At 47.3% G+C, this 18,220-nt stretch overlaps 1 protein-coding gene across 1 annotated transcript; it reads left to right on the top strand.

Moving 5' to 3' along the window:
• The first annotated feature begins 4,130 nt into the window (after nt 1–4,130).
• On the top strand, nt 4,131–17,828 carry KLF17 (KLF transcription factor 17). The gene is made up of 4 exons (XM_012933972.2): nt 4,131–4,196; nt 16,246–17,104; nt 17,477–17,680; nt 17,722–17,828. The coding sequence occupies exons 1-4, from the start codon at nt 4,131–4,133 to the stop codon at nt 17,826–17,828; spliced, it is 1,236 nt and encodes a 411-aa protein (XP_012789426.2).
• Nucleotides 17,829–18,220: the final 392 nt, after the last annotated feature.

Raw genomic sequence — 18,220 nt, 5'->3', positions numbered from 1 at the left:
CGGGGCTGGAGTGATAACACAGCGGGTAGGGCCTTTGCCTTGCACGTAGCCGACTCAGGTTCAATTCCCAGCATCCCATATGGTCCCCTGAGCACGGCCAGGGGTAATTCCTGAGTGCAGAGCCAGGAGTGACCCCTGAGTATTGCTGGGTGTGACCCAAAAAGCAAAAAAATAAAAAATAAAAAATAAAACAAAACACAAGCCCCAGTTTTTTTCTGATCATAGAAAATAAGTAGGAAATAATTCATCTGATTGCTATAAAAGTTTCTCAAGGCCTCCTGGGGACATCTGAAAACTGTCCTCCACTTGAGAAGTGTGATTCTGGGAGAAGCAGACAGAACAGGGAGTGTTATATGTGGGCCTCAGAGTGAAAGCCAGGAAGGCGAGAAAGGAAGAGTTTGGGGTTGGGCAGCCCGAGAGATGGTGCAGGGGTGAGGAGGCTTATCGTGCATGTAGCTCTGATTCAATAACTGGCACTGCATATGGTCCCCCGAGCACCACTAGTGGTCACTCCTGACCACAGAGTCAGGGATAGCCTGAGCACTGCTCACTGGTCCCAAAACAAAAACAGAGCTTTGGGCTGGATGAAGTTCAGAAGTAGAGAGCACTTGGTTTGCGTGAGTGAGGCTCTGCATTCAATCTCCAGCACTGCAAAAGGAAAATAAAAGAGGGTTAGAGAGACAGTATAGTGGGTAGGGCACTTGCCTTGCATGTGGCCAACTTGAATTCGATCCCTGGTACCCCATATGGTCTGACCCTGAGCACCTGAGTGCTTACTGGGTGCAGAGCCAGGAGTAATCCCTGAGTAATGCCAGGTGTGGCCCCAAAAAACAAATGCGTTTTTTACTTATTATTTTGTGGGGGACAGGGAGGGAGGGTGGGAGTTGGGCCATACCTGGCTCTGCTCAGGGCCTTCTGGCTCTATGCTCAGTGGTCACTCCTGGAGGGGATTGGCTGTGTGCAAGGCAAGGCCTTAACCATTGAACTAACTCTCTGGCCCCTGGAAAAGGAAAAGTCGTAAGTAAATCAGTAACAACCCTATCATCAATGAGAACAACTAGGCGGCTGTTTTAAGATGCTGATGTGAGTAACCAGGGCAGTGGGAGCACAGAGGAAGCACCTAAGCTAGGCCAGCTTTCAGGGAAATCCACCTCACCTGTAGGATGAGCAAGGCAGGAAGGAGTTAGGCACCCTTGATGAGTAGGAGGGTTTTCCTGGCTGATAAACTAGTTCCGGGGGCAGGTTTAGGGCATTCCTCTCCTGTGGTGTGATGAACCTTTTGGCATCAGCATGAGCTTCTCCAAGGATCCCATGGATCTGATCATCCGGTCTTAAATGGTAAGAGAGGGTCTGCAAAAATGTCTGTGCCTGGTACCTTTATGTTTGTGTGATATGGGAATTGGAGCAGCCTCGGATGGTGAGGTGCAGCACTCAGGGGTAGCTCTAATTGCGGGGGGACACCTCACCCCAGGATGACCTGCTGTCTCAGAAGTGAGTGCATGGAGTCCAGATTGTTTGGAGCAGTGCAGGCGTGAGACAGAGATTAAGGTTTGGGTAAGAACCAGAATCCCCAGAATAAGTGACTTTCTCTTTCTCAACGCCCCCCCCCCCACCCGTTGTCCCAGACTCCACAATAAACAATACAGGCTCTAGACTTCACTGGGGAAGGGTGGGGCTGGCTCAGTGGGTTCCTTATCTGTCCTAAGACAAGGGTTGATAAAGATTTTTTTGGGGTTGCTTTTTGGATCACACCCAGTGATGCTCAGGGGTTACTCCTGGCTTTGCACTCAGGAATTACTCCTGGCAGTGCTCGGGGGACCATATGAGATGCTGGGAATTGATTAAACCCAGGTCGGCTACGTGCAAGGCAAATGCCTTACCTGCTGTGCTATCGCTCCAGCCCCAGTAGAGAAAAGATTTTGAGGAAACAACTTTTACATTAAAAAGTTAATCCTTTTGGGGGCTGGAGTGATATCATACCGGGTAGGGCGTTTGCCTTGCACGCGGCCGACCCGGGTTCGATCGACCCGGGTTCGATTCCCAGCATCCCATATGGTCCCCTGAGCACCGCCAGGAGTTATTCCTGAGTGCAGAGCCAGGAGTAACCCCTGTGCATCGCCGGGTGTGACCCCCCCCCCCCGCCAAAAAAAAGTTAATCCTCTTCAGTTCTGGTGGCTGATGAAGAAAGTGAGAAGGAAGAGAGACTCACAGATTCCAGAATCTCAGAATCAGACTGTGCCTAGAGGCGGACGGCACTGTTAGAACTCTCCTGGCCTCGAGTTCTCCTAGAGATGGGCTCCAACTGGTTTCTGTGCTTCACTCAAAAGCCACCCCTGGGAGGGGGAGCAAAGGCTTCCTGGAGATGAGAACTTCCTGATCGATTGAGGAAGTGGTCCATGGATGGTGTTGAGTGTTGCTTAGACCTCATCTAACTCTTCAGCCTCTACTTGCGCATATTTAACAGACATCTAAAAAATAAAGAAAGCACACACACGGGATTCTGATTTTCCCGCACCACTCCATGGCACCCAAGGGCAGAATCGGCATTCATGCCGTGGCTCAAAGCAATATTCCAGAAGCCTGCTGGTGTCTCTTTTCTTCCAGACTGGTCCCTTCTAATTCTAATTAAGTCTCTGATCTCCACTAACACCCACCACCTGGCACCAACATCTGCCCTTCAGCTTGCTGAGAGCGCCTCTGCTACCATCTCATTCTATATAACCCTCCAAGGAGCTCAGGGATCTTTTTACTTTCCATTCCTCCTCCCATGATCATTTTTATTTTTATTTATTTTATTTTATTTTATTTTTTGCTTTTTGGGTCACATCCAGCGATGCTCAGGGGTTACTCCTGGCTTTGCACTCAGGAATTACTCCTGGCGGTGCTTGGGGGACCATGTGGGATGCCGGGGATTGAACCCGGGGGGATCGAACCCGGGTCGGCCGCATGCAAGGCAAACGCCCTACCCGATGTTCTATCGCTCCGGCCCCCCCCCGTGATCAATTTTAAAACCTAGATCTACACCAGGTCTCTGTGTAGAATCCTTCAGAGGTTCCCCCTTCCACTTATGGAAGAGCCTAGGCTGCTTTCCACGTGCCCCAAGACCCAGCTGTGCCATTCCATTCTCTTCCTTGGCCCACCTGTCAGGTCACCTGGCTGTTCATCCCGACTCCCCTAGTCTAGCAAGCCAAGCTCCTCCTCGCCTCAGGGTGCTACCCCAGCCCCCTCCTCCTATGGACTGTTTCCAGGAACTTTGCTCTCAGCTCATGTTTTTTTTTTTTCCCCACTCATGGTACCCCCAGCCCCAAAAGCCTAACAATGACTGGCGACAGTATTTAGTCACCTGCTAGTTAAGGATGAAAGTTCCATGAGAGAAAGGAAACTTTTTTTTTTGGGGGGGGGGTTACGCCCAGCGATATTTAGGGGTTACTCTGGCTCTGCACACGGAATTACTCCTGGTGGTGCTTGGGGGACCATATGATGCGGGGGATTGAACCTGGGTCGGCTGTGTGCAAGGCAAACACCCTACCCACTGTGCTATCTCTCCGGCCCAGAAAGAAGACCTCTTGTTGGCTCCAAAACACAGTCCCCCTCCTACCCCAAAGTGGACACGCCACGATTATCATAGCGTGAAGATCTGATGGCACCCACCTTCCCCATTGGGCTCAGAGGGACAGAGGGGCAGCAGCTGACCATCCAGGCCTCTAGGGAAAATAGGCCCGAGCCCGGTAGGTGCTGGTGGGCTTCTTCCGTCTACAGAGGTCCTACACTCCCGTCTCTCTCTCTCCAGTCTGCTGCCTGTGTTTGATCTCGGGTCTGGTCCCCAAGTCCTGGTCCGAAACCTCAGAGCCCCCTAACTGGACCAAAGATGCACTACTGGCTGGTACAGGTAGGAATGGGCAGGGATAGCACTGGAGGAGTGGTGAAGGTCTTAGAGGGAAGAGGACTGGAAGCAGCAGGAGCAAGCTGGGTGGGGCAGGGCGTTGGGCGGGCTGGCGCGGGGCGGGCCAGGTGGGTGCGGCCCGTGGCTCCGCCCCCTGGCGCGGCGGGAGTCGGTGATTGTGGCGTGGTGGGGCTGTGGCACCGCGTGCGCCCTGCTCTCACCTGGACGGAGCTCGCGCGGCTTGGAGATGGAGCAGGAGGCCCAGCTGCTGCGCCAGTGGCCCTGGCAGGCGGCTCAGCACCTGGTCGCAGAGGTGAGTGGGGGCCTGGAGCCCCGGGGCCCCAGGGCGCGGTGGGAGCCGGGAGAGGAGGGACACCGACACCTGAGTGGAGATTCTAAGGCTGTGGCTGATTTCAGTTCGATGACTGGGCTCCTTGTGCTTGCCTTACCATTCCAGGTAACTTGGGGAGAAGGGCCTGGGTACTGGGGAGAGAAGACTGAGTTAGGGAGTCAGTGGGGAAGCGGGTGCGAGGAGAAATGGAATATTTAGTGGAGTCCAGCCAAGTAGGAGGGCATGGCCAGGCTGATCGTGAAAGTCAGTGATTGTGTTCGCCTCCCGACATGTACCATCTTATTACTAGATACTAGATGCGCAAATTGCTGTGGAGAACTAACTCTGTGTGTGTGTGTGTGTGTGTGTGTGTGTGTGTGTGTGTGTGTGTGTGTGTGTGTGTGTTGGGGGGCTGGAGAAATAGTACAGGGGGTAGGGCACTTGCCTCCTTCATCTCCTTCATGGTCCAGCAAGGAACAGGTTCCATCCCCTGTACCCCATGTGGTTCTGAATCCTTCCAAGAGTTATCCCAGAGTGCAAAACCAGGAGTAAGCCTTGAGCACTGGAGGTGCGTTTCAAAAGAATAAAACAAAAACAAAAAATGAAGAAGAGAGGAGGCCACAGGTACTAACAGCAGAGATTAGAGGAGATGGGAGTCAGCTGAGGATCGGGTCTGGGAACTGAGAACTATTGGCTGAGGCTCTGCAGGTCCTGAGACCAGACATGAGATGGGCTGTGGAATGCCTCCCTTGGAGGTGAAAGCTGGAGGAAATGAAAATCCAGAGAGCAACAGAGACAGGGGGTGGGGTGTCAGGAACCTCCGGGCACCTTGGGAGTCGGGATATGTAAGGCTTGAGTCGGTTTCAAGATTTCTTGATGATGGAATCAGTCAAATTTGATTTGCATTCTTATGAGTGTTCTGGCAGAGCTGGGTAGAATTCAAGGTCAAGGTCAAAAAGCCACTGGAATTATCCCATCGAGAATGAAAGTTACAGGTAGAGAGGGCTGGAGAGATAGCACAGCGGCTGGACCAACCTGAGTTCCATTCTGGCATCCCATATGGTCCCCAGAGCCCCACCAGGAGTGATTCCTGAGTGCAGAGCCAGGAGTAACCCCTGAGCATCACTGGGTGTGACCCCAAAAAAAACAACAACAAAAGAATGAATGGAAGTAGGGGAGAAAGAACTGTGGAAATGGAAGCAAACAAGATTCTAGAGATACTTTGGAAATACAACACAAAAATGGACAATTAGTTGGATCTCAGTGGGCTGGGGGTGGGGTGTGGAAGGGGAGTCTCCAGATAATTTGCCAGATTTCTGGTTGTGTGTGAGTGTGTGTGTGGTGGTGGTGTTGGGGGTTGTGTTGGCTGTATGCAAAGAAAGCACCTTGACCATCTTTCCAGAGATTTCTGGATAACAGAGTTGGGTGAGAATACTGGTGACATCCCCCCATACCCAGGGATCAGAAGGAATAGGATTTAGAGGTTTTTTTTTTTTTTTTTTTTTTTTTTCAACTCTGATCCTTGAGATGGTCTGGGGGTGGGTGTCAAGATCATTTGAAGTGCCTGTGAGCTATTCACATTTTGAGCTTTGGCTACTGGAAGATTCTGCAGAGATATGCCTGGGAGCTATTGGCTTAAGGATAATTGAATTATAAATAGCAAGGAATCATTTGCATGAGAAAGATTGCCCCAAGGTAGAGTTAGGGGAACCTGTGAGATGGAAGGAGACTTGGAGATAAAGATGGACAGGTTTGGGAAGCTCTGGGAAATCTTGCCTGGTTCCTTTTTGTGAAACATTAAAATAAGATCCCGGTGAAGTCTGCACCCCATGAAAGTACTGAAACCACCTTTAGTGTAGTGAAGAATGATGTTTGGTGGTGTTCTGCACAGCCACAGCCTGTGCCACTACCATCAGATCCATTTCTAGGACTTGTTTTCACCTTGAAAGGAAACTTCCTTAACTTAGAAACAGCTGTTCCCCAGTATTCCCCTGACCGTCTGTGACAACCATCTTTCTACTTTGACTTTTTTGTTTGTTCTGTTTGTTTTGGGGCCCCACCCGGCGGGGTCTGAGGATTTACTCTGCCTTCAGGGACTTCTATGGGGATTATATGTGGTAGTGCCAGTGATTGAACCCTGGTTGTTGGTGTGCAATGCTAGCACCTTACCACTGTACTAGCTCTACAGCTCATCTTTCTAAGAATTTTATCTTAAAATTATAATTTAGTTTTTGGATCATTTCTGGCTGTGCTAAGGGACCCTTTCTATTGGTGCTGAGAATTGAACTCAGGGCCTCACACATGCAAGGAAAGTGTTTTGTCATTGAGCCATGTCCCCAGCCTTCTTTTAGGTTTCTGAGCTTTCTTGACTTGGCTTTTGTATGTTTCAATGAGGATATCCAGTTATACAGCATAATTTGAAGACTGCCCTCAACTGAATGGTCTTTTTTTTTTTTTTTTTTCCTTTTTTGGGTCACACCTGGTGATGCACAGGGGTTACTCCTGGCTCTGCACTCAGGAATTACTCCTGGCTCTGCACTCAGGAATTACTCCTGGCGGTGCTCAGGGGACCATATGGGATGCTGGGAATCAAATGGGGGTCGGCTATGTGCAAGGCAAACGCCCTACCCGCTGTGCTATTGCTCCAGCCACAGGAATGTTAATGCTTCCTTAAGATGTTTGGTGAGCTCATACCTGAACATAACAAAGATAATAGCAATTGTTATTGTATTATCCTTTCGACTGTTGACTTGATATCAGGGCCGTCAATTTAGGAGACCGAGACTAGTTCAGAAAATTCTTGTTGGTATAGAATTACGGAACAAGAAGTTGAAAGTTCTTAGGGAATTTCTTTGTTGGGCTGCAACAGCCGGGTGCTCCATCTCTTGACAGTAGTGGTCATGTCTGCCAGCATCTAAACATCTGTCCCCAGACTTTGATGGACAAACACCATCACAGATTTAATGTATAGATTGTTTTGAGGTAGCATTAACATAATTAAGTTTATCAATGTCTATTTCTATTTTTTTAGCAGTGTTCTGTAGTTTTCAGTGATTAAATTAACTCCATAGGTCCTTTCTTTCTCTGGGGAGGCTTTGGGTTCAGGTGCTACTCCTGGTGGTGCTCAGGAGTTAATGCCAACTCTATGCTCAGTGGTCATTCCTGGCAGTATTTGTTTGGGAGACCACATGAAGTGCCAGGGATAAAACTACAGCTGTTTGCATGCAAGGCAAGTGGCTTAATCTTTTTTTTTTTCTTTTGTTTTTGGATCACACCTGGCTCTGCACTCAGGAATTATCCCTGGCGGTGCTCAGGGGATTATATGGGATGCTGGGAATTGAACCTGGGTTGTCCACATGCAAGGCAAACACCCTAATCCACCATGCTATGCTCCAGCCCTGCAAATGGCTTAATCTTTCTAGTATCTCAGAACTCCTGTTAGGTTTTTCCAAATAAATCTTTTTTGTACTATAATAAATTTAATACCCCCCTATTTTTTCAGATTGCTCAATTTTGGTATGTATGTATATATATATATATATATATATATATATATATGTATATATATTGTGTGACAAATTTGTATCCTGTGACTTGACTGAATGTTTTAGTTCTAATTTCTTTGTCTTGTCTTTTTAAAAATTATCACTGTCACTGTCAGCCCGTTACTCATCGATTTGCTCGAGCAGGCACCAGTAACGTCTCCATTGTGAGACTTGTTACTGCTTTTGACACATCGAATACGCCATGGGTAGCTTGACAGGCTTTGCTGTGCGGGCGGGACACTCTTGGTAGCTTGCCAGACTCTTCGAGAGGAAATGAAACATATTTATTTTTTCTCCTGTAGTTTTTTTTTTTAAGAAAGAATACTTTTCTGGCAATTTTATTTTATTTTATTTTTTTGCTTTTTTTGGGTCACACCCGGCGATGCACAGGGGTTACTCCTGGCTCTGCACTCAGGAATTACTCCTGGCGGTGCTCAGGGGACCACATGGGATGCTGGGAATTGAACCTGGGTCAGCCGAGTGCAAGGCAAACAAACTACCTGCTGTGCTATCGCTCCAGCCCTTCTCCTATAGATTTTTTTGTTTTTTGTTTTTTTTGCTTTTTGGGTCACACCCAGCGATGCTCAAGGGTTACTCCTGGCTTTGCATTCAGGAATTACTCCTGGCGGTGCTTGGGGGACCATATGGGATGCCGGGGATCGAACCCGGGTCGGCCGCGTGCAAGGCAAACGCCCTACCTGCTGTGCTATCGCTCCGGCCCCTCTCCTATAGATTTTAAGTGTGTATGTGTGTAAGTATAATCTTGAGGATTTTGTTCTTTTTTCCACTTCCAGCTTCTTAGGAGCTGCACATATGAGGCATGTGTTCTATCTCCAGCCACATCTAACCCAGGATTTTGTGCATTGCTTCCATACATGATTGTATCATCTGATAATACCATAATATTTTTGCTTTTCAATTTGGTGTCCTATTATTATTATTGTTGTTGTTGTTGTTGTTGTTGTTGTTTTTGCTTTTTGGAGCACACTTCTGGCTCTGCACTCAGGAATTACTCTGGGCAGTGCTCAGGGGACCATAGGGAATGCTGGGAATCGAACCCGGGTCTGCCATGTGCAAGGCAAATGCCCTACCCGCTGTGCTATCACTCCAGCCCCTGTTGTTGTTGTTGTTATTATTATTATTATTATTATTATTGTTTTGCTTTTTGGGTCACACCTGGCAATGCACAGGGGTTGTTCCTGGCTCTGCACTCAGGAATAACTCCTGGCGGTGCTCAGGGGACCATATGGGATGCTGGGAATCGAACCGGGGTCAGCCGCATGCAAGGCAAACGCCCAACCTGCTGTGCTATTGCTCCAGCCCTTCATATCTATATTCATCAGAGATTACAGTTTTCTTGTGTGATGGGTTTATTAGGCTTGGTAGCAGAGCAGTGCTGAACTCCGAATGAGTGAGAAGTATTTCCTCTTCGATTTTTAGTTGTCCTCTGGCTCCTCCAGGTTAATGCAGGCTGCTCCAGGAATATGTACCAGCTGCTGTTATCTGGGCGAGATGCCTGATGGTTCTAATTCTTTTCTTCCATGGTGATCTTCCTCTGTGTGTGTGTGTGTGTGTGTGTGTGTGTTTAATTTACATCATACCTGAAGTGCTCAGGGCTTATTTCAATACTTCAAGCTCTGAGCTCAGGGATCACCCCATTAGGTGCTCAGGGGACCTTGTGCTGAGGATCAAGCCCAGATTGGCAACATGCAAGGCAAACACTCTGTACTGTCGCTCAAGTCCCACTGGGTTTTTTTTTCCCTCTTATATAATCTAATAATCTTTAACGTTTTCTTGGAATCAGAGAGATAGTTCAGGGATTTATTTCATCTATGACTGGAATTTCTGTATGACTGGAATTTTCCCTATGACTGGAAATGGCAGAGTCCTTTTCATGGCTAGTCTTCCCTTATATACTCTACACCACATCATAAAAACCATCGCTTCACTGAGAGACTCTTGGGTTGTTTCCCTGTCTCTCACTGTAGACCATGCTGCTGTGCATGCTCATTTGGATTAGTGCTTTTGTTTACTTAGGACTGTCCTGGAAGTGGAATTGCTGAATTGAACGGCAGTTGAGGAGCCTCCATATTATTTTCCACAATGATAGTACTAATCTCTTTACACCCTCAATACTCAATGGGCACCAGTAACGTCTCCATTGTGAGACTTGTTACTGTTTTTTGGCATATCAAATACACCATGGATAGTTTGCCAGGCTCTGCTGTGCAGGTGAGATACTCTCGGTATCTTGCCGGGCTCTCTGAGAGGGATGGAGGAATCAAACCCGGGTCGGCCATGTGCAAGGCAAATGCCCTACCCACTGTGCTATCGTTCCAGGCAACTAATGGATAATATTAGAAAGTAGAACTCCAAGACCTGCTTTTACTCAAAACACACAAATGAAAAGTTTATTTCTACTATGGGAAGGTGAATGGCCAGAAAACCTGTTCCATATTTTCTTTGCTCTCTACATGGCTAAGTGTGATTCACATTCTACAAGAAGAGATAACAGAGAAGTAGTTCTGGATTTTATATCTGGGTTTTTCCTAAAGTTATATACTACCTATGCATATAATATTAACAAAATATTTCAAAATAAAGTGACTTATAAGCCATAGATTGCTATAGGGTTGGTTTTGTTGTTGCTGTTGTTGTGTTTGTTTAGTTACAAATTCTTAGGAAAAAATGTGAAAGTAGATTCTGGAAAGATTTTACCTGAGGTCAAGAGAGTAACAAAGCTTGTGTGTAGTGCCTCTCTGACCAAAACAGCTTCTAGACAAACCCTCAATACTACTACTTATTATTATTATTTTTTTTATCTTGTTAATGATAGTTATTCTAACAGATGTGAGATGACTTGTGATTTATTTGTACTTTTCTGATAAGTGATGTTGAGTATCTCTTCAGACCCCTGTTGACCATGCATATACTTTTTTTTGGAAGAGGGGCAGTGGGCTACACCTAGTGGCACTCTGGGGCTATTCCTAGTTCTGAGTTCAGGTGTGACCATATGTGTTTTTTTTTTTTTTTTAAATTGAGGTCAGTTGCTTTCTACTTTACACCCCATCAACTGTGGTGTGCTACTCTTTGTACATCAGTGGCATAGAGTATGAGATGTCGCTCCGGGAATTCTAAAATTTAAAATGGAGTGATAGAACCGGAGTTACATTTTTAACTGGACAGTGACTTTGGGGTCTGGAGGCATCTCTGCAGCCTGTTGTTCTCTTCTGAGATTTATCTGTGAGTCTCTGTGTCATGGCCATTAATGAGCTTCAAAAGCACCAGAGGGAGTTCTTGGGCATGGTTGGAAGAGCAGGAGCTGGGGGTAGGTCACCCATTCCTGACACCGTTGGAGCCGGAGGATTTCAGTCAAAAATCCCACAAACCTGGGTTTTTCAAGATTCATTCTCAGGAGCATCATTTCTGACTGTGTTCAGGAGTCACTCCCAGCAGTGCTCAGGGATCCAGATAGTACTGGGGATCAAACTTGGGCCTTCTATTTGCAAAACACGTTCTTGGTCCTTTGAAACACCTTTCACTTACTAGTATTAAAAGATTATTGGTGGAATCTTTTTTTTTTTTTGGGGGGGGTCACACCTGGCGATGCTCAGGGGTTACTCCTGGCTCTGCACTCAGGAATTACCCCTGGCGGTGCTCAGGGGACCATATGGGACACTGGGGATTGAACCCAGGTTGGCTTCGTGCAAGGCAAATGCCCTCTCCACTGTGCTATCGTTCTGGTCCCTATGGGTGGAATCTTAAGGTTATTTTTGGGGGAGGGCCATGGCACCTGGCAGTGCTCAGGGATAATTCCTGGCTCTGTGCTCAGGAATCACTCCTGGTGGGGCTCTGAAACCATATGTGGGGCCAGGGATTGAACCCGGTTGGCCCCCTGCGAAGCAAATCCCTTACCTGCTATGCTATCTCTCCGAGCCCTCTAATACTGTTTTTAGTAAATATGGCAAGAGTTGGCATCCTTGACTAATTTTTTTTTTTTTTTTGCTTTTCGGGTCACACTTAGCAATGCACAGGGGTTTACCCCTGGTGGTGCTCAGGGGACCATATGGGATGCTGGGAATCGGACCCAGGTCAGCTGCGTGCAAGGCAAACGCCTTACCCACTGTGCAATCACTCTAGCCCCTTTATTTCTGTTCTAAAATGAGAAGTTTTTGGCTTTTTTTGGTGGGGCGGGGCATACCTGGTGGTGCTCTGGGCTACTTTCAACTCTTCTCTAGTGGCTCCTGATGGTGCTTAGGGATAGGTCACAGGAGGTGCTGGGGACCAAACCAGTGCCTCCTTATGCCACACATATGCTTAGCCTGTTGAGCTCTCCTTTTTGTTAGTATAGTATAACACAGTGATTTTGCATGTGTTGAGCCATACTTGCATCCTTGGAATAAGTCCTCCTTGTCATAGTGCCAGTACCCTTTTGAGGTATTTGGTTTGCCCATATGTTGAAATTATATGCATCTTGTTCATCAAGAATTTTGATCTGCAGGGGTTGGAGCAATAGCTCAACGGGTTGGGCCTTTGCCTTGTACGAAGCCAACCAGGGTTCGATTCCCACATCTCATATGGTCCCCTGAGCACCGCCAGGAGTAATCCTGAGTGCAAAGCCAGGAGTAACCTCTGTGTATTGCCGAGTGTGACCCAAAAAGCAAAAAAAAAATTTTTTTTTTTTGGATCTGCAGTTTTCTTTTTTCTTTATTGGGTTTGGGTCACATCTGGTGGTGCTCAGGGCTTACTCCTGTCTCTGCACTCAGGGATCACTCCTGGTGGATTTAGAGACCATATGGGATGCTGAGGATTAAATCTGGTTGGGCCACATGCAAGACAAGTGTCCTGCCTGCTGTACTATCACTCTGACCCTGGTCTACAGTTTTCTTATCTTATAGTGAACTTGTACAGTTTTGTTATCAGAATAATGTTGGCATTGTGAAATTTGGAGTGCTTTCCCCTCTTCTGTTTTAGGAAGAGTTTGAGAAGGATTGATATTTTTCCCTTAGTGCTGGTTGGAGTTCACTGGTGTAGTATCAGTTGTAAAATCTATTATTTCACTTCTTGGTGTTTTTTTTTTTTTTTTTTGCGTTTTGGGTGACACGGAGCTGTGCTCAGGGGTTGCTCCTGGTTCTGCACTCAGGAATTACTCCTGAGGGTTCTTGGGGGACCATATGGGATACCAGGGGTCTAAACCAGGGGATCGAACCCAGGTCGGCCGCTTGCAAGGCCAACGCCCTACCTGCTGTACTATCACTCCAGCCCCTTATTTCACTTCTTATTTTAACTTTAATTCTCTCTTTTTCTTAGTGAGAAGAGCTGAAGGTTTGTCTATTTGGCTTATAAACTTAGAAAGGTTTTTTTTCCTTATCTGTTCTATTCTTTTATGCTTCCATTTAATTTCTTTTCAGTCTGATCTTTGCTACTTCTAATTTTATTTAGTTCTTTCCTTCTGGATCCTTGAGGTTAAAGTTAGATGGTTTGAATTCTTGTTTATTTTCTTTTTCTTTTTGGGTCACACCCAGAGATGCACAGGGGTTACTCCTGGCTCTGCACTCAGGAATTACTCCTGGCAGTGCTCAGGGGACCATATAGGATGCTGGGAATCAAACCCGGGCCAGCTGCATGCAAGGCAAATGCCCTATCCACTGTGCTATCGCTCCAGCCCCAGTTCTTGTTTCTTAATGTAGGAATTAATTGCTATTAACTTTCCTCTTGGAACTGATACTGTTATGCCCCCTGTATCTTGGTATATTCAGTATGTTGGCTTCTAATTGTCTTTGTTTCAAGATTTTTATTTCCCTTTTAGTTTTTAAATTTATTAACTGTTCAGTAGCATCTTGTTACATATTCAGGAAACTTATGTTTTTTTGTAATTGATTTATTTCATATTTTTAAAATTTCATGTTGTAGTTCAAAAATGTTTGAGGGGCTAGAGAGATAGTACATTGTGTAGGGCATTTCCCTTGACTGCCTGACAGGTTCAATCCTTAGCACCACATGTGCTGAACAAAGAGCCAGGAATAAGTCCTGAGCACCCCTGGGTGTGGTCCAAAAAGCAAACAAAATGTTTGATGTGGTTTGTCTCAAATTACTAAAACTTGTGCTGTGGCCTTATATATTCTGGGGAATTATTCATTTGCAAATGAGCAGAAGCAGAAGACTATGATATACTTTTCAATGGCGTGTTGTGTATATGTCTGTTCATTCTATCTGGTTTAATGGGCTATTTAAGTCTGTCTTAATTTACTGATTTTTTTTGTGAGTGGAGATCCCACATGGTAAGGGAAATGAGCTCTGAAAGTGGACTAGTGTCCGAACACGATGGCCACTCAATACCCCTATTGCAGACCACAACACCCCAAAAAAGAGAGAGAACAAATTGGAATGCCCTGCCACAGAGGCGGGGTGGGGTTGGGGGGGATGGAACTGGGGGGTGGGAGGGATACTGGGTTCATTGGTGGTGGAGAATGGACACTGGTGGAGGGATGGGCTCCCGAACACTGCATGAGGGAAAAACAAGCACGAAATGTTTGAATCTGTAACTGTACCCTCACTGTGACTCACTAATTAAAAAAAAAAAAGAAAAGAAAATAACAGCAATAGAAAAAAAATTTACTGATTTTTTTTTTCCTGAATAATCTGTTGATGGAAGTATAGAGTAATAAAGTATTTTGGGGGTAGAGAGATAGTACACTGGGTAAGGTGCTTGCCTTACCTGTGGCCAATCTTGAGTTCCCTCCCTGGCATCACATATTGTCCCCTAAATCCCAGTAGGAGTGATCCCTGAGCACTGACACAGGAGTAAGCCCTGAGCACAGCCAGGTGTGGCCCAACCTCCCCCAAATATTGCTTAATCTTATATTATTATATTGCTATCATGCTACTGACTTAACTCTGTGCTTTGTGCTCAGGGAATCACTCCTGGCAGGGCTAGGGGACCTGTGATGCTGGGAATACCACATGTGGTCCATATGTAGTGTCAGATCTGGGTCAGCTGCATGCAAGGCAAGTGCCCTACCCACTATACTATCGCTCTGGCTCCAACTTTTTAATACTTTTATACTTTTTATACCGTAATACATTTATACTTCATGTATCTAACCCCTGGGGGCTTGACTCTTTGGGATTGCCTGTAAGGATTTTGCCTTCTTTTGATCTATTTCATTTAGCATATACCCTCAAAGCCCAGCCATGTTTGCCCAGATGGCAAGTTTTCCTTTGTCTTTAACGGATGAATAGCAGAGTAACAACCTATTGTATTATCCATGTGTGTATTATCCAGGCATGTAGAAAGGACACTCAGGTTGTTTCCTTGTAATGGCTTGATGGAAATAATACTGCATAAAATTGGACATGCATATAGTTTCAAGATATTGATTCCATTTCCTTTAGATACAAATTCCAAAGGGCTGGAGCGATAGCACAGTGGTTGGGCATTCGCCTTTCACTTGGCCAACTCCAGTTGATTCCTCCGCCCCTCTCAGAGAGCCTGGCAAGCTACCCGTGCGTATTGGATATGCCAAAAACGGTAACAATAGTCTCAATGAGAGACGTTACTGGTGCCTGCTCAAACAAACCATGCTACTATCATCGTTATTGCTTTTATTTCATCCTTAAAACTATTGCTTGCTTAGGGGGCTGGAGTGATAGCACAGGGGGTAGGCATTTGCCTTGCATGCAGCCGACCCGGGTTCGATTCCCAGCATCCCATATGGTCCCCTGAGCACCGCCAGGGGTAGTTCCTGAGTCCAGAGCCATGAGTGACCCAAAAAGAAACAAACGAACAAAAAAAAACTATTGCTTGTTTATATACTTAGGTGCAACATAAGTATTTACAGATATAAAATTTTTTGTTTAGTTGATCTATTTTTATTATTATATAATGACTGTCTTTTATTGCAGTCTTTGTCTTAAGGCCTGTTTTGTCTGATAAAAGTATAGCTATGCCAGCTTCTCCTTTGGCTTCTATTTGCCTGGTATGTATGTGTATGTGCTTGCGTTGCAGGGACTGAACTTAAGGCCTCACACCTGTGAAGCATATCTTCTACCACAGAGTTATGTTCTAAGCCCGTGGAATATCTTTTTCAGCCCATTTCAAATAAAGTTTATACCTCATGTAAAAGAGATCTTTTGCATCTCAAATGGCTCTTTTGGGGAGCATATTGATGTATCTTGTTATTTATCTATTTTTTTTAATCTTGTTATTTTTACCTGTTCCATCATTCTATCTTTTTTTTGGTTTACTTTTTTTTTTTCGGTTTTTTTTTTGTTTTTTTTTTTTCCATCATTCTATCTTTTGGGGAGGAGGTGTAGCCCACACTGAACAGTGTCCAGGGCTATTCCTGGCTCTGTGCTCAGGAGTCACCGCTAGTGGTGTTTGGGGGACCACATGTGGTGCTGGGGATTGGATCCTGGGTTGCAGTCACTCCAGCTGCATGCAGGTTAAGTGCCTGAGCTCCTGACTCTGCCTCACTTTCTTGCAGGAAATTGAGAAATCAGTGTCCGTCTTGGATATGTCCTCAGCTCCCGGAAGTGGTGGCGCGCACACCTGGAACTGCAACCCACCAGGCTATCACCACTGCTCTTCCTGTCCAGACCCGGAGAGGGTTCCCTTGGGGTCTACAGAGACTCTGCGGCACAACGTGGGTGAAATGGAGTCACGGTTCAGTATGTTGCTGCCCGAGTCTTGTGTGAACTACTGCTCCCAAGTGGCTCTGATGCCTTCAAACATGATTTACTGTCAGGGCCCAGGCCCCAGCCAGTCCGGAGTGAGGCTCTTCAGGGGGTCTCAGGTGGGGCCCTTGAGAGAACCAGGGATTCCCAGAGTGGCCAGGAACTACGGTGGGACTCTCAGGGGGGCCTGCTCAGGGCCACCCATCTGGGCTCCCTCTGGGGTCCCCATGATGTCCCACATCAGGACCCCACCAATGCCTTGTTCTGGCTCCCCCAAAGGCCCTCCCAGCAGGAACTCTTTAATCCCTAAAATGCTCTTGGCCCCAGTCATGCCTTCAGCCGAGACCCAGGCAATGCTCCCCTGTTTGCCTAAGATGTTACCCTCCAGAGCCCCCCACGATCTTGAGATGCCCCCGGCTGGATCCCCAACGCTGCTGGCTTTAGAATCCCCAAGTTCTTTTGAGAGTCAGCCAGCCCGTGGGGAAGATAACTCCCCACCAGAGCAGCCCAGAGCTGCAGCCCAGGAGCCAGAACAGAGCTCCAACACCCAGGAGAAGGCCCCCGGGAGATCATTGCCAGTGTCAAAGCCGTTCCGCTGCCAGCATGAGAACTGTGGCAAGGCCTACACCAAACGCTCCCACCTCGTGATTCACCAGCGCAAGCACACAGGTATATGGTGGTGGCGGCGACGGTGTTTCTGGTGTGTAGATTGGCTAAGAATGACTGGGATTGACCTTCACCCCTCACACTGGGACCTCTTTTCTCTCCTCCCAACTTGCTTGCTCACATAGTCCATGTGGCTACGCCATGGTGAAGGTGATAAGGATGGGGGCAGGGGCTAGGGGGTAGGGGAGACTTCTGGTGGCTGTCACCCCATAGCCCTCTCTGGGAGCCAGCCAGCCTGTGGGGAAGATGACTCTCTTTTTTCTTTTTCCTCCTGATTTCTCAGCTGTGGCTACTTGCCTCCCAGAGTCTACCTCCTCCACTCCCTGCTGGCCTATTCTTCCATTTAATTCCTCCCCTCTCTCCTCACCCCTCCAGGCGAGAGGCCCTACCGGTGCCAATGGGAAGGCTGCCTATGGTCTTTCATCCGGTCTGATGAGCTTGGACGGCACATGCGTATCCACACCAAGGTCAGACCCCACCGATGTGAGCTGTGCGGCCGGCAGTTCATGCGAGCAGACCATCTCAGGCAGCACCAGAGAACACACGAGCGGGTGTCCGAGTCTCCGGAGGCACAGGCCAGTGGCAGACAAGCACCTGTTCCTCCTGCTCCTGGTCTTTAGGTCCATCTCTTCGGCCCTGCATTTCGCCTTCTCCACCCACACCCCACCTGCCTCTGACCATGCTGGTCCTGGTGGTCGGCGTGGACCTAGAGGAAGACACATCTTAAGGCTGTACAGAGACCCTCGGGGCGCTCCGTCAGATCAAGGATCTTCTCCAACATCTTCTCCTACCAAGTTCAGCCCCCTAGGACGATGGAGCAATGAGAGATCGGAGCTTTGCCCAGCCAGAGGTCCCATGCCTGGCACTGCCCAACTTGAAGCCCTTGTGTGGCTCTCCTTTGCCTACAACATAAAAATCCAAGTTGTTATGGTCGCCCAGAGCCAGACTGTTCAGCGCCTGACCTGCCATGAGCTTGCCCTGTTACCCTGGCAGGGCAGAACCTTTGCTCCTCATGCTCCATTTCCTCTTCTGGAGAATGAGAAAAATGGGACTGGCTTGTGGGAGACATGTCTGCGGTCCACAGGCTGCTCTGCTGGGCGCTCTCCATCACTGCCCAAG

The sequence above is a fragment of the Sorex araneus genome, chromosome 5 (genome assembly GCF_027595985.1).
Source record: "Sorex araneus isolate mSorAra2 chromosome 5, mSorAra2.pri, whole genome shotgun sequence".
In the NCBI taxonomy this organism is placed as follows: Eukaryota; Metazoa; Chordata; class Mammalia; order Eulipotyphla; family Soricidae; genus Sorex; species Sorex araneus.
This window is presented reverse-complemented; position numbering and strand designations above follow the sequence as displayed.